Here is a 15979-nt window from a genome sequence, read left to right on the forward strand (position 1 = left end):
ATTGGTCTGAAAACCGAAGCAGTGCTCACCTGCTGGCTCTCAAAGGTCCAGGTACTGTCAGGTAAAGAGGCATCCAGGACGCTAATGACCTCCTTAAAGTCTGTGGTGCTGCTGGGCTTGACCAAAGTGAAATCACTGTACTCTGACATGGGAGACATGCAGGACCTGAAGGAGTGACTCTGAGACATGACATCTCCTCCCAGAACCTCCACATACTTAATAGGTCCATCAGTGTTGAGCTGAATGTGCAGATTTCTGCTGGGCTTCTTGTCCTCATCACAGTGTGTCCGTTTTAGACAGCAACTAGCACCACTCGTGCTGCTTCTCATGCATTTCACTGCTAAGACCAGCAAAGTAATCAGAGACAGCACAGACACTGAGGCCAGGGACACAATCAAATAAAGCGTGATTCTGTCCCCTGACATGCTGGGTTCAGACGTCGCTTTGTGTCTTAGCTCAAAACTGGGGTCGATCACGCTGTCCTCCAGCAGGATGGACAGCGTGACGGTAGTTGACTGGACCGGTTCCCCGTCGTCTTTGACCGCTACGATTAGCCTCTGAGATGAGTCGTCATGCTCAGACATGGCACGTTTAGTCCTCACTTCCCCTGTGTATAAGGTTAGCATGAAAAGAGAAGTGTCCGTGGCCTCCACCACTTTGTATGAAATCCACGCATTGTGGCCCGAGTCCGCGTCCACGGCCGTCACCTTGGTGAGCAGGTGCCCCGCCATCGCTGAGCGGGGCAGCCTCAAGTGGGAGGCGGCGTGAGGGGAAGGGTAGATGATGGCGGGAGCATTGTCATTCTGGTCCATAATGAAGACATGGACGGTGGCAGTACTGCTGAGGGATGGAGAGCCCTGGTCCTTTGCCTCCACATGAACATCAAACACTTTGACTTTCTCATAGTCAAACGAGTGCATGCTGTATATGCTTCCATTCTCAGAGTTCACGTAAACGTAGGACGATACAGACACGTCATGAGTTTTAGACCCAATGATCGCATAAGACACTCTGGCGTTGTCGCCTGCATCTGGGTCGCTCGCAGAAACCGAGAACAGTATAGAGCCTGCTACCCCATTCTCTTTTAAATAAATGTTATAAGAGCTTTGGGAGAATACAGGAGGGTTGTCATTGACATCAGAAATGCTGACAGCTATTATTTTTTTACTAGAGAGGGGAGGAGAGCCCGAGTCCGTGGCTGTAATCTCAATGTTATACTGAGACACTCTCTCTCGGTCCAAGGCACCATTAGTGACCAGTTCATAATTTGGGGAAAAAGATGGCTTGAGTGAGAAAGGTGAACCTTTGGGAAGATGCAACATTATTTTGCTATTATTACCGGAGTCCAGGTCTTTGACACTAATTAAAGCCACCACTGTACCAGTTGGAGCATCTTCCCGTACAGGGTTAGGTTCAGAAGTAAGCACAATTTGTGGCTTATTATCATTAATGTCTTCTACATCTATTTGTAATTGACAGTGGCCCTCCATTTCAGGTACCCCATTGTCTTTGGCAGTTATGTCAATCAGATAAGAAGGGGCTGTTTCATAATCCAGCCCCCCCTTCAAATGAATTTGGCCTGTTTGTTCATTAATTTCAAATGTTGATAAAACTGCTGCTGGAGTGCGAGACCCAAAAGAATATTTAACATCTCCATTTATGCCTTGGTCAGCATCTTTAGCTGTTACACTTAACACAAATGTACCCTTTGTGCTGTTTTCTTTTAGAGTAATTGAGTACTCTTTTTCATCAAATACAGGAAAATTATCATTAATATCAAGTACGTCAATTGTGATTTTACATGTTCCAGATTTAACAGGGTTTCCTCCATCCAGTGCTGTTAAAAGCAGTTGATGGATTGATATTTTTTCCCGATCCAATAATTTTTCCAACACCAATTCAGGCACAGTTTTACCATTTTTTGCTTCTTTGAACTTTAAAGAAAAATAATCGTTTTTACTTAAAGTGTACGTTTTCAAGGAATTTCCTCCAACATCAAGGTCCTCTCCACTCTCCAAAGGAAAGCGTTTGCCTACAGCAACCGATTCTGGCATTTTAAGGTTAATTTCCTGCATTAGAAAATGAGGAGAATTGTCATTAATGTCTCTTATTTCCACTTCTATTCGATGCAATTGTAAGGGACTTTCTACAACGACCTGCAGAGGGAGCACACAGCTGGCGCTTTGTCCGCATAAAGCCTCTCTGTCTATTCTGTCGTTGACCAGAAGCTCGCCCTTTCCCGCATCCACGCTGAAATACTGCTTACCAGCTTCTGAGGCGACACGCAGCTTGCGCTCAAATATCTCAGATATTCCCAAAGACAGATCTTTGGCCAAATTACCCACCACCGAACCTTGTTTGAGTTCCTCTGGGATGCTGTAACGTGTCTGTGCGTCCCCTGTAGTCCACAAGAGAAAATGCCACAAAAGAGCCTGCCATCGCCAGTCTTGATATCCTATTGTCTTTGTCATCCTTGCTCGATTATAAAGCATGCATCCTCATCAGCATCCTCTTCACAGCGATGGTTAAATCCACAAAAATGAGGGTTATTTCCAAAATTATCACCTCAAGCCATCTGAGCAGAATTATTTCATTAAATTAATTTTGATGTAAAAAAATAAAATAAATAAAATAGGAGCTGGTCCCTTTCTGTGTGCCGCAGCTCAGTGCATTGTACGTGTTACTGAGATGAAGCTGCGTGGGGGTAGGGACGAGATTGCTTTGTACAGTCTTCAAATCTATTGGTTTACACCCCGACTATCACCAGCCAATGAGAAGGAAGCTGATCTCCATAGTCTCTCAGTCACAGCACTCTCTCCCTTCAAAGCATTGCTTCCTTTTTTCAAGCCTTACGATTAAACCAGTAATTTCATGGGCATTATGGGAACACTGCTACAACCTAAGATGGGAACACTGCTACAACCTAAGAATGCCAGGTTAGATAAAACAATTAATTGAAAGTTTTTAATGAAGTAAAATCACATACAATACGATTTCAAGTCTCAACTTTCTTGCATAAAAAATGTGATGTGTCTCCTTCCATGGCACTGAGTAGTTTATATCAGGATTATGCCATGCATTTATTCCTTTTTTGTGCTCTCCAAAAGAGCAAAAAAATGTGCTGTGTCAATTTCAATATTAATAACCAATGATTGGAGACTGATCACCGAGGCAGCACTTACCTGAAACAACGTTTCAATTATATTTTGAGAAATTAAAAAATATATATTTTAATGGAAATACACCGAGTTGCAGCATTGTTTCTAACAGGAGTGGTGCTTTCACTTGTTTTAAAGTCGCTGTCCACACTTGAAGTGCTGATTTGTGATTTTATGTAAAAAGCCATAATTAAAGTTGGGTTGGCAAACATTTTATGTTAACACTGCATAATCTGTGGCTGAGTTTTGTCTCAGAGAGCGACTCAGACTCACCGTTTGTACTCCCATTGTTTAGTTTCACGTAGTTTTTTTAGTCAGGGACTTGTGTAAACCTTTAATCTTAATGGAGTCCTTTGTGTTTTTCTGTGCTAATCGTGCGTTCATCACGTACACAACATGGGAGAATAAAATATTCAGACAGACAAAACAATAGTGGTCAATTTTTGGACAGTCAACATCAGCTTTGAGTGTGATAAAAAAAAAAAAAAGAAAAAAAAAGTTGACCAAGTCAGAATTAATGCTATTATATATTTCAGTCACTGTGTTACTCAAACATGTCAAATGTTTGAGACAGCTAATGTTTGTGCTTATATATTGTGGGGAAAAAAATTCAAACAATTATTTTCTGTATCTTCTTGGACAGCGGAATATATATTTTAATGTTTAAATTGGATATCAGTTGTCATTTCTGAACGACTTGAAATTTAAACACAACATTGCTAAAAAGCATTGTAAGGATGTGAGTAGCTAACCAAAATTTAAACGAATTTTAGTTAATTTTAACACACTGCACATGAGTACGCGGTGAAATTTTGAATCTGTAATCGATAATTAGAAACTGTAACAAAGTGGGCATGACAAGAAGTCTGTTGTCTTAAAACCAAAGCAGTGCTCACCTGCTGGCTTTCAAAGGTCCAAGTACTGTCAGGTAAAGATGCATCTAGGACACTGATGACCTCCTTGAAGTCAGTGGTACTGCTTGGCTTAACCAGGGTGAAATCACTGTAATCCGACATAGGAGACATGCAGGACCTGAAGGAGTGACTCTGCGACATGACGTCTCCTCCCAGAACCTCCACGTACTTGATAGGTCCATCGGTGTTAAGCTGAATGTGGAGATTTCTGTTGGGCTTCTTGTCCTCATCACAGTCTGTCTGTCTCACGCAGCAGCTAGCACCACTCATGCTGCTCCTCATGCATTTCACCGCCAATACCAGCAAAGTGATCAGAGACAGTACAGACACCGAGGCCAGTGACACAATTAAATAAAGTGTGATTCTGCCACCTTTCATGCTGGATTCGGACGCTGCCTTGTGTCTCAGCTCCAACATGGGCTCGCTCACACTGTCCTCCAGCAGAACGGACAGTGTGACGGTGGTCGAGCGGACTGGTGTTCCGTCGTCCTTGACCTCGACAATCAGCCTCTGAGAGGCGTCATCGTGCTCAGACACAGCACGTTTAGTCCTCACCTCCCCCGTGTACGAAGTTAGCGTGAAGAGGGAGGATTCGGTGGCCTCCACCACTTTGTAAGAAATCCATGCATTGTGGCCCGAGTCCGCGTCCACAGCAGTCACCTTGGTGAGCAGGTGACCTGCCTTGGCAGAGCGGGGCAACCTCAGGTGGGAGGCGGCGTGGGGGGAGGGGTAGATGACGGTTGGGGTATTGTCGTTCTGGTCCAGTACGAAAACATGGACGGTGGCGTTGCCGCTAAGAGATGGAGAGCCGTGGTCCTTCGCCTCCACCAGAATGTCAAACACTTTGACTTTCTCGTAGTCAAATGAGTGCATGCTGTAGATACTGCCGTTCTCAGAGTTCACATAGACATAAGACGACACGGACACGTCATGAGCTTTAGACTCCACGATGGAGTAAGACACTTTGGCGTTTTCTCCCATATCTGGGTCGCTCGCAGACACGGAGAACATTATGGAGCCTGATGCTCCATTCTCTTTTACGTAAATGTTGTAAGAGCTCTGAGAGAATACAGGAGGGTTGTCATTAACGTCAGTGATGCTGACAGTTATTGTTTTCCTACTAGAGAGAGGGGGCGAGCCCGAGTCAGTGGCTGTAATTTTAATATTATACTCAGACATCCGCTCTCGGTCCAAACCACTACTGGTGACCAGTTCATAATTTTGGGAGAACGATGGCCTCAGGGAGAAAGGTGAACCTCGGGGAAGATGTAAAGTTACTTTGCTATTATTACCAGAGTCAATGTCTTTGACACTAATTAAAGCCACTACAGTGCCAGAAGGTGCATCTTCCCGTACAGGACTAGGTTTAGAAGTTAGAATAATTTCTGGGTCATTATCATTTATGTCTTCTATATTAATCTGCAGGCGACAGTGGCCCTGCATTTCGGGTACACCTTTGTCTTTTGCAACTACGTCAATTAGATAAGATGGGGATGTTTCATAGTCCAATTGACCCTTCAAAACAATTTGTCCTGTATGTTCATTAATATCAAAAGTGGATAAAACAGTTTCTGGAGTGCGAGACCCAAAAGAATATGTAATTTCACTGTTGGCACCATCATCAGCATCTGTCGCCTTTACGCTCAATACAAACGTTCCTTTGGTGCTATTTTCCTTTAAAGAGAGAGCATACTCATTCTCACCAAATATAGGAACATTATCATTGATATCAAGCACATGTATTATAATTTTACATGTTCCAGATTTGACAGGGTTTCCACCATCAAGGGATGTTAATATTAAATGATGAAAAGACACTTTTTCCCTGTCTAATGATTTTTCTAACACTAGCTCTGGGGCAGTTAGACCATTCTTTTCTGTTTTAAATTTTACTGAAAAATATTCATTTTTATTTAGAGAATAACTTTTCAATGCATTACCACCCACATCGGGGTCCTCTGCACTCTCTAAAGGAAAACGTGTACCGATTGCAACTGATTCAGGTATTTCAAGGCTAATTTCATGCGTTGGAAAACGAGGCGAATTATCATTTATGTCCTTAATTTCTACTTCAATGCGATGCGACCGCAAAGGATTTTCAACCACCACTTGCAGAGGCAACACGCAGGTGGCGCTTTTTCCGCATAAAGCCTCTCTGTCTATTCTGTCGTTGACCAGCAGCTCGCCCCTCCCCGCGTCCACGCTGAAATACTGCTTACCAGCCTCATAGGCGACACGCAGTTTGCGCTCAAATATCTCAGATAGTCCCAAAGACAGATCTTTGCCCAAGTTACCAACCACCGAACCTCGTTTAAGCTCCTCTGGGATGCTGTAACGTGTTTGTGCGTCCCCTGTAGTCCACAAAAGAAAATGCCACAAAAGAGCCAGCCATCGCCAGTCTCGGAATCCTTTTGTCTTTGTCATCCTTGCGCCTTCACAAAGCAAACATCCTCATCCACAGCCTCTTCACAGCAGTGGCTATCTCCACATAAACATGGAGTGCATTTCTAAAACAACCATCTCAAGCCATCTGAGCATGCAGAATTACTACATTAAATTCGAGTCAATGTAAAAAGAAAAAAAAAAAAAAAAATCAGCAGCTGATTCCTTTCTCTGTGTGCGCAGCTCAGCGCATTCTACGTGTTAGTGAGATGAAGCTGCGTGGGGGTAGGAACAAGATTGCGTTGTACAGTTGTCAAGCCTATTGGTTCACAGCCTGGCTACCACAAGCCAATGAGAAAGAAGCTGATCCCCATTCCCTCTTAAAGACAACTCTTTCCCACCTCTTTGCGAGCCTGGTGCTCTCATGGCAACTATGTGCAGGAAGCTCAATTGCCATTTTAACGATGTTAAATATAAATAATATTTGATAGCTTTTCACAAAAAAAAAACAAAACAAAACAAAAAAAAGCATAGGAAATAACGACATACTCTTAATTTTTCATGCATGTAAAAATACATATAAAATGAATTGGCAATAATTTGTTGCATTTCCAACAATGTTATTTAACTTCATTGCATATTCGAATTTATTTTGTGAGCAATATAACATACACCAAGGTCTAGATTTTCGGCTTTCAAAGCGACTTTGATGGTGATAATATGTATCATCATTTTCATCCACATAGTAACTATAATAAAAATGATATTTACGGGACATGTAGAGCGAGAGAGAGAGAGAGAGGGAGACAGCAAGAAGGAGGGAACGAGACTCAGACTCATTGCTATAATTTATTCCTATATCAATTGGTTTTGTATGGGTTTTTAATTTTAGTTATGCACATTCTTGGACGCCCTGGATCCTCATTAGGTTATTTGAATAATCACACATTAGTGTTGTGTCTTCATCACCAATATGAAATGCATAAAAGAAGCTATGATTTCGAGACATAAAAGTCTTTATGTGGTTTGAATTTATTGGGGGAACAATTAGCTTGAACTTTGAGTGCATTGGAAAATAGCTCGTTGAGCGAAAGCTATTGGCTACATCTGCTCTTTAGCCATCTAAGATCATAATTTGCCTTCTTGATATCATTTATTGTAATACAATATTGATTGTTTTCTTAAGCCTGGCAGAGTTCATGTATGAATTTGGAAACAATGCAAGAAAATGTTTCAGTCATTGTGGAGTAGTCAGTCTACATGTCGAGTTAATGTGGACAGCTAATGTTTATAATGTATACTTACAATTTTCAATTTGAATTTTCTGTATTTAATTATATAGATTAAACCAATTATTTTATGTGTATTGCAGGTCACCAAAATTTAGTTTTTGTAGCTACAATTATATACAAATACAATACATAAATCACCAACAATCACTTAGTATACTCTTGTTGATTGATTTTTCGAGGAAAGTGATAAATGTGCACTTTGCAACAAAAGCCTCCATGCATATTAAGTAGGAAACAAATTCAAGTATTTAACAAACACAATCTGAAATTGGTGTCACAAAAAACATTTTGTTGTACTTTTCAAAGTCACTGTCCACTTTTGTGGTGCTGAATTTTTCCAATTTGAGACCTCCAATACATCTGAATGCCCTTATAATAAAAATAGAAAGTGCTGACTGAAACGATGAATCGCCAATACTTGAACATGAATAGTTTCAAAGTGGACATAACAGGAAAAAAGCGTACTACAATTGATATGAAAACCAAAGCAGTGCTCACCTGCTGGCTCTCAAAAGTCCAGGTACTGTCAGGTAAAGAGGCATCCAGGACGCTGATGACCTCCTTAAAGTCTGTGGTGCTGCTGGGCTTGACCAAAGTGAAATCACTGTACTCTGACATGGGAGACATGCAAGACCTGAAGGAGTGACTCTGAGACATGACATCTCCTCCCAGAACCTCCACATACTTGATAGGTCCATCTGTGTTAAGCTGAATGTGTAGATTTCTGTTGGGCTTCTTGTCCTCGTCACAGTGCGTCCGTCTTACGCAGCAAATAGCGCCGGTTGTGCTGCTCCTCATGCATTTCACCGCTAAGACCAGCAAAGTGAGCAGTGACAGCATGGAAACCGAAGCTAGTGACACAATTAAATAAAGTGTGATTCTTCCCTCTTTCATGCTGGGCTCTGATGCCGCCTTGTGTCTTAGCTCCAATATGGGTTCGCGCACACCATCCTCCAGTAGGATGGACAGCGTGACAGTAGTTGAGCGGACTGGTTCCCCGTCGTCCTTTACTTCAACGATTAATCTCTGAGAGGAGTCATCATGCTCGGACACAGCGCGTTTAGTCCTCAACTCCCCCGTGTTTAAAGTTAGCATGAAGAGAGAGGCGTCTGTGGCCTCTCTCACTTTGTATGAAATCCACGCATTGTGGCCCGAGTCCGCGTCCACGGCCGTCACCTTGGTGAGTAGGTGGCCCGCCTTGGCCGAGCGGGGCAACCTCATGTGGGAGGCGGCGTGAGGGGAGGGGTAGATGACGGCCGGGGCGTTGTCGTTCTGGTCCAGAATGAAAACATGGACGGTGGCACTACTGCTGAGGGACGGAGAGCCCTGGTCCTTTGCCTCAACCTGAACGTCAAACACTTTGATTTTCTCGTAGTCAAACGAGTGCATACTGTAGATGCTGCCATTGTCAGAGTTCACATAAACGTAAGACGACGCGGAAATGTCATTAGCTTTAGAGTCCACAATGGAGTAAGACACTTTAGCGTTTTCGCCTACATCCAGGTCGCTTGCAGACACAGAAAAGAGTATGGAACCTGCTGCTCCATTCTCTTTTAGATAAACGTTGTAAGAGCTCTGAGAGAAGACAGGAGGATTGTCATTAACATCAGTGATGCTGACAGCTATTGTTTTTTTACTAGATAGAGGAGGGGAGCCTGAATCACTGGCTGTAATCTCAATATTATAAACAGACACACTCTCTCGGTCCAAAGCAACGCTGGTAACTAAAGCGTAATTATTAGAAAAGGATGGTTTCAGAGTAAAGGGGAATCCTTTAGCTAGCTGTAGTGTTACTTTGCTATTATTACCCGAGTCTGCATCACGTGATGTCAGCAGAGCCACCACTGAACCACTTGGTGCATCCTCCCTCACCGGTTGCGGTTCCGAGGTAAGTATGATTTCTGGAGCATTATCATTAATATCAATAACATCAATTTGCACACGACTATGACTCTCCATTTCAGGCATCCCTTTGTCTTTAGCAGTGACTTCAATTTTGTATGATGAAGTTTTTTCGTAATCTAAATCTCCTTGTAAAAATATTTCACCTGTTACTGAATTTAATTTAAACATAGACAGCATGACATCGGGCGTGCGTGAACTAAAAATATATTCTATGTCGCCATTCGGTCCCTCGTCTGCATCCGTTGCTGTCAATTTTAGTATAAATGTATGTTTTGCCACATTCTCTTGTAAAGATGCTCTATATAGACTTTTGTCAAACACAGGGAAATTATCATTTATATCCAGCACTGAAACAGTAATTTGTGCAGTACCAGACAGGACTGGATTCCCTCCATCCAGAGCAGTTAGCTGGAGCTGATGGGAAGCCTTTTTTTCTCTGTCTAGTGGCTTTTGTAACACTAACTCGGGAACTAATTTACCGTCCTCAACCTCCTTCATTTTCAACGTGAAACAGTCATTTTTAGCCAATGTGTAGGTTTTTACTGAATTACTTCCAACATCTAAATCCTCTGCACTTTCCAAAAGGAAACGAGTACCTACTGTAGCCAATTCTGGTATTTTTAAAGAAAGTTCGTTCGTATGAAACAGGGGTGAATTGTCGTTAATGTCTTGAATTTCTACTTCAATTCGATGCAAATGTAAAGGTTTTTCAAGCACCACTTGCAGAGGCAACATGCAGGTGGCGCTTTGACCGCATAAAGCCTCTCTGTCTATTCTGTCGTTGACCAGCAGCTCACCCTTCCCCTCATCTATGATGAAATACTCGTTACCAACCTCGGAGGCGACACGCAGCTTGCGCTCAAATATCTCAGACAGCCCCAAAGACAGATCTTTGGCTAAATTGCCCACCACCGAACCTCGTTTGAGCTCCTCTGGGATGCTGTAACGCGTCTGTGCGTCCCCTGTTGTCCACAAAAGAAAATGCCACAAAAGAGACAGCCATCGCCAGTCTCGGTATCCTATTGTCTTTGTCATCTTTCCTCCGTTATAAAGGAAACACCCTCATCAACATCCTCTTCACAGCGATGGTTATATCCATGTACACGTGTTTCCCCAAAATTACCATCTCAAGCCATTTGAGATTTATCAAAATATTTTTTTTAGATATTAAAAAAAAAAAAAGGAGCTGATTCTTTTCTCTGTGTGCCGCAGCTTAGTGCATTCTATGTGCTAGTGAAGCTGCGTGGGGGTAGGGACAAGATTGCTTTGTACAGTCTTCAACACTATTGGTTCACAACCCTACTACCACAAGCCAATGAGAAGGAAGCTGATCCTCATACTCTCTTAAAGCCATGGCTCTTTCCCTTCAGAGCTCCTCTTCACTTTTGCAAGAATGGAAATTATATGCACACTGCTTGATATACTGTACTGTATATGTCAGTTTAAATAACACCATTTTTAAAAAAAAATATTATTTTTTTTAAAATAGTTTTTACATAAAGAAATTAATAAATGGTCCAATTAGACATTGTCAAATTCATGATTAACAATGTAACAATAGAACATCCGTTTCAAATTGCTGATGAAAAATAGTGGTTTTCTTTTTTGTTTTTTTATACATTGAAAATAGTAATTTGAGAGTGATACATGTCGCAGAAATTAACCAAAAAAAAAAAAAAAAAAAAAAAAAAATGCAACAAAAGTTTTATTGAAATAAAACATAATATTGTTCAATAATTACCGTTAAGAATGTGATAAAATTATACACTAACAGACACGCACTGTGTGTTTGACTTGCTCTAAAGTAGCTGTCCACACTTAGAGTGCTGATTTGCTCTTCTACAAGACTATTATTATGGTCTGTGAATCGGTTTTTAGTTTTATCACTTTACTCTGGCACTATATATATTTTTTAATTTCCCGTTTATGAGGGGCGTATTTTAAATGTTTTTGTTCAAGACATTGGCAAGGCATCCGCGCATGGTCACCAAAGCAAAATGCGAAGAGCAAACGTTATTGATATTCTGTGGTTGAGCACTTGTGATCTTTTAGAGCTTTAGTAACATTCCAATGAAAACTTGAGTTTTGCATGTATTTAAAGATAGCAGCCGTGTTGCTAATTTGAACTAAAGCTATTTCCAATCCGATGCAAAATCACAATATTTGCTAATGTAAATTAATTTAAGGCAAATGTTGGGAGGAGTCTGCAATAGCGTACCGCACGAATGCTATTGTTAGACCGTGACGTCGCCATTGTAATGCGGAAGTGGGACATTATTGACATGCCCTTGCATACAAACCATGTTAATTCTGCTTGTTTTCTCCGGTAATCTTTCAAAAAGAACATGCCGATCAAACACTGCTGCTATGGAACTTGTAGAAACAACTCTAGACATTATGTCTTAAAACCAAAGTAATGCTCACCTGCTGGCTCTCAAAGGTCCATGTGCTGTCAGGTAAGGAGGCATCCAAGACGCTGATGACCTCCTTAAAGTCAGTGGTGCTGCTGGGTTTGACCAGAGTGAAATCACTATACTCTGACATAGGAGACATGCAGGACCTGAAGGAGTGACTCTGAGACATGACGTCTCCTCCCAGAACCTCCACATATTTGATAGGTCCATCGGTGTTGAGCTGAATGTGCAGATTTCTGTTGGGCTTCTTGTCCTCATCACAGTGTGTCCGTCTCAAGCAGCAACTAGCACCACTTGTGCTACTTCTCATGCATTTCACCGCCAAGACTAGCAAGGTGAGAAGAGACAGCAAGGATACCAAAGCTAGTGACACAATCAAGTAAAGCGTGATCCTGCCACCTTTCTTGTTGGGCTCGGATGAGGTCTTGTGTCTCAGCTCCAACACAGAATCGCTCACGCCATCCTCCAGCAGGACGGACAGCGTGACAGTGGTCGAGCGCACCGGTTCCCCGTCATCCTTGACTTCAACGATCAGCCTCTGAGAGGAGTCGTCTTGCTCGGATATTGCGCGTTTAGTCCTCACCTCCCCCGTGTACAAAGTTAGCGCGAAAAGGGAGGAGTCCGTAGCTTCCACTACTTTGTACGAAATCCACGCATTATTCCCCGAGTCTGCGTCCACGGCTGTCACCTTGGTAAGCAGGTGTCCCGCCTTGGCCGAGCGGGGAAGTCTAAGGTGGGAGGCGGCGTGAGGGGAGGGGTAGATGACGGCGGGGGCGTTATCGTTCTGGTCCAGGATGAAAACATGCACGGTAGCGTTGCTGCTGAGAGAAGGTGAGCCCTGATCCTTTGCCTCCACCAGAACATCAAATCTTTTGACTTTCTCGTAGTCAAACGAGAGCATGCTATAAATACTGCCGTTGTCAGCGTTCACGTAGACGAATGACGACACGGAAACGTCGTGCGCTTTAGACTCCGAGATCGAGTAGGACACTTTGGCGTTTAACCCCGCGTCCACGTCGCTTGCAGACACTGAACATAAAATAAGACCTGGTGCACTATTTTCGTTTGCATAAATAGTGTAATGAGGCTTGGAGAAAACCGGCGGGTTGTCATTTACATCTAAAAGCTTAACTACAAGTATTTTTGTACTCGATTGTGGAGGTTTCCCACCATCAATGGCTGTTATTTCAACATTATAATGGTCATTTATTTCCCTATCAAGCGGCCCGTTTGTCACTAACGAGTAGTGGTTAGAAACTGACGGATTTAATTTAAAATGATTTTCAGAGGACAGACGCAATGTAACTTTGCCGTTATCTTTTGAATCAGGGTCCCTTGTACTTATGAGCGCAACAACTGTTCCTATGGGGGAATCCTCAGGCACTGGGGTGGTTAGAGACGTCACAATTATCTCGGGAGCGTTGTCATTAACATCAATTATTTTTATTTCGACGCCACTGTGTCCCTCCATTTTAGGATTGCCTTTATCTTTTGCAGTAATGTCGAACCTGTGCAAAGAATTCGTTTCGTGGTCTAATTCTCCGTTAACTATAATAGCTCCACTTGCAGCTTCAATACTAAATAATGATAAAATGTCTTCATTCGTTTGCTCTGCAAAACTATATTCAATTTCACCGTTTGGGCCTTCATCTGCATCATTCGCTTTCACGTGTAATATATGCGAGCCTGGAGTCGCCTTTTCGCTGACATTTGCTTCATAAAGCTGCCTCTCAAATTGGGGTGCGTTGTCGTTATTGTCAAGCACTGTTATAGTAATTTCAGACGTCCCCGAGCGGACCGGGTCCCCACCATCCACAGCTGTGAGGATGAGATGGTGGACAGGAAACTTTTCACGATCGAGGGGCTTTTCGAGCACAAGCTCGGGGATTTTTCTCCCATCTTTGTGCGTTTTGACAGCTAATTTAAAATTATCATTTTTGCTGATAAAATAGGAACGAACAGAATTGGGGCCGACATCAGGGTCTTGTGCACTTTCCAAAGGAAACCGCGCACCCGGATTGACGAGTTCTGCTATTTTTAATATTTTTTCTTTCGTAAGAAAACTAGGAGAGTTATCATTAGTGTCCAATATTTCAATCTCAACCCTGTGTAACTGCAAGGGGGTGTCTATAACCAGCTCTAGGGGCAATAAACACGCGTTTCTTTGTCCGCACAGCTCCTCTCTGTCAATTCGATCAGTCACCAGCAGGTCTCCCTTCCCGAGGTCCACACTGAAATACTGCTTACCAGCCTCCGACGTTATCCGCAGTTTACGTCGATGCAGTTCAGAAACGACCAAATCCAAATCCTTAGCAAGATTTCCCACTACTGAGCCCCGTTTGAGCTCCTCCGGGATGCTGTAGCGGGTCTGCCCTTCTATTGTACTCCACAACAAGGCGAAATGATGGCACCACCACAGCAACTGCCATATGGGCAATTTTTGCCCCATGATCAAATAATAAATCCACTCAGCCCAATCCAGAATCGTCTACCGTGATGCCAAAATAGCAAGCAAAAAACCGTCCTCGTATATAAAAGACAGTCATGCTTTGTGTGCATGTAGCCCTCCCCCATGCAGCTCTACATTGGAGGCAAATGCGATGAAGCTGCAAGACCAGATCTCTTTGTACTCGCCTCACTGTCATTGGTGCACTGCAGAGCACGTTAGATCCAACCAGAAATGCCCTACTGATAGTGACGTCAAACATCCTTCATCATGATATAGCCACTCGAATATAATCCACAAAATCATGTATTATAATTTGTGCTGAAACACCATATATATATATATATATATATATATATATATATATATATATATATATATATATATATATATATATATATATACATATACATAAAAGATCAAATACAGTAATGCATTTTATTTACAGTGGTGGATGAATTATTTAAACTGTCATTAATTTTATTGAGAAAAAATAGAAAATACAAATATAAATTGCATTAGAAAATGCATTATTTTTCATCAAATATTGAAACAAACTCATTTAATGTTACAGTACTTTTATGTGCATGCTTTTATTTATCTATACAAGTATTAGGTATTTCGTATTGACGTTTTTAAATAGAAATTTAAACGTGTTATGTGGCGTCACACAACGAACGAACAGATTCCATATACTTTTTACACTTAAAAATTGCATAGCCCAACATCACCAACCCAGCAGCATAATGTATTTCAATTTATATTATATAGACCATTAATACTTCTACAAAATACAAAAAAAAAAAAAAGTTGCCCACACTGCATCTTTTCTATTTACAGCAGGATGTATGACAAAAATAATTCCGTCTTTATTTTATTAATATAGTACAAAATAGGAGCAACACTCAGATTCTATAAAATTCATTCGTTTTCATCGACTTTTTAAACAAGTAAAAAACCTAAATTCTTTATTTTAAATACAAAATAAGAAACGTAAACGATGTATGCGTTGTCACAAAAAACACAGCTAATCATTATAATTGTTCCGCTCAAACAGTATTATCTGACAACACCAATTTACTAAAAAAAAAAAAAAAAAAAAAAAAAAAAAAAAAAACCACACACACACACAAACATGCATTTAAATGTGAATTTAAAGACCATTCGTTTTTATTATTATTATTTTTTAATGAAATAGCAAGTACTGTACTGCATGTAATGTATTTAGTTGAAAGTATGAATTAAATAAATGAAATGAGTAAACTACAGACCGCAATTTACCATGAGTTCTTTATTTTAATTTATGTATTAAACATTTTATAAAGGATCAATCAAACGTGGCACAATCCTATTTGGCGAAACAAGTGAAGCGCTAACCTAATTTAACACATTTAATTATTTTTAATCAATATTTAACTCAGTAAAAAATATATATATACGTTTAATATTACAAGGTATTGATACATAT

General features: G+C 41.3%; 1 protein-coding gene across 42 annotated transcripts in view; it reads right to left on the reverse strand.

Moving 5' to 3' along the window:
- The window catches only part of LOC130923821 (protocadherin gamma-C5-like), a 313176-nt gene that overhangs the window by 35588 nt on the left and 261609 nt on the right, over nt 1–15979 (reverse strand). For 2 of the 42 annotated variants that reach the window (XM_057849881.1, XM_057849880.1), the window contains exon 1: nt 8245–10479. The exons of 37 other annotated variants lie outside the window; for them this stretch is intronic. In XM_057849881.1, coding sequence (XP_057705864.1) covers nt 8245–10386 — 2142 coding nt within the window. In that variant the 5' untranslated portion in view covers nt 10387–10479. Of the gene's footprint in view, nt 1–29; nt 2868–4054; nt 7020–8244; nt 10480–15979 lie in introns of those variants that run through there. 3 more of the 42 variants (XM_057849836.1, XM_057849853.1, XM_057849833.1) reach the window with 3 other exon arrangements.

The sequence above is a fragment of the Corythoichthys intestinalis genome, chromosome 11, assembly GCF_030265065.1.
Source record: "Corythoichthys intestinalis isolate RoL2023-P3 chromosome 11, ASM3026506v1, whole genome shotgun sequence".
NCBI classification, from domain to species: domain Eukaryota; kingdom Metazoa; phylum Chordata; class Actinopteri; order Syngnathiformes; family Syngnathidae; genus Corythoichthys; species Corythoichthys intestinalis.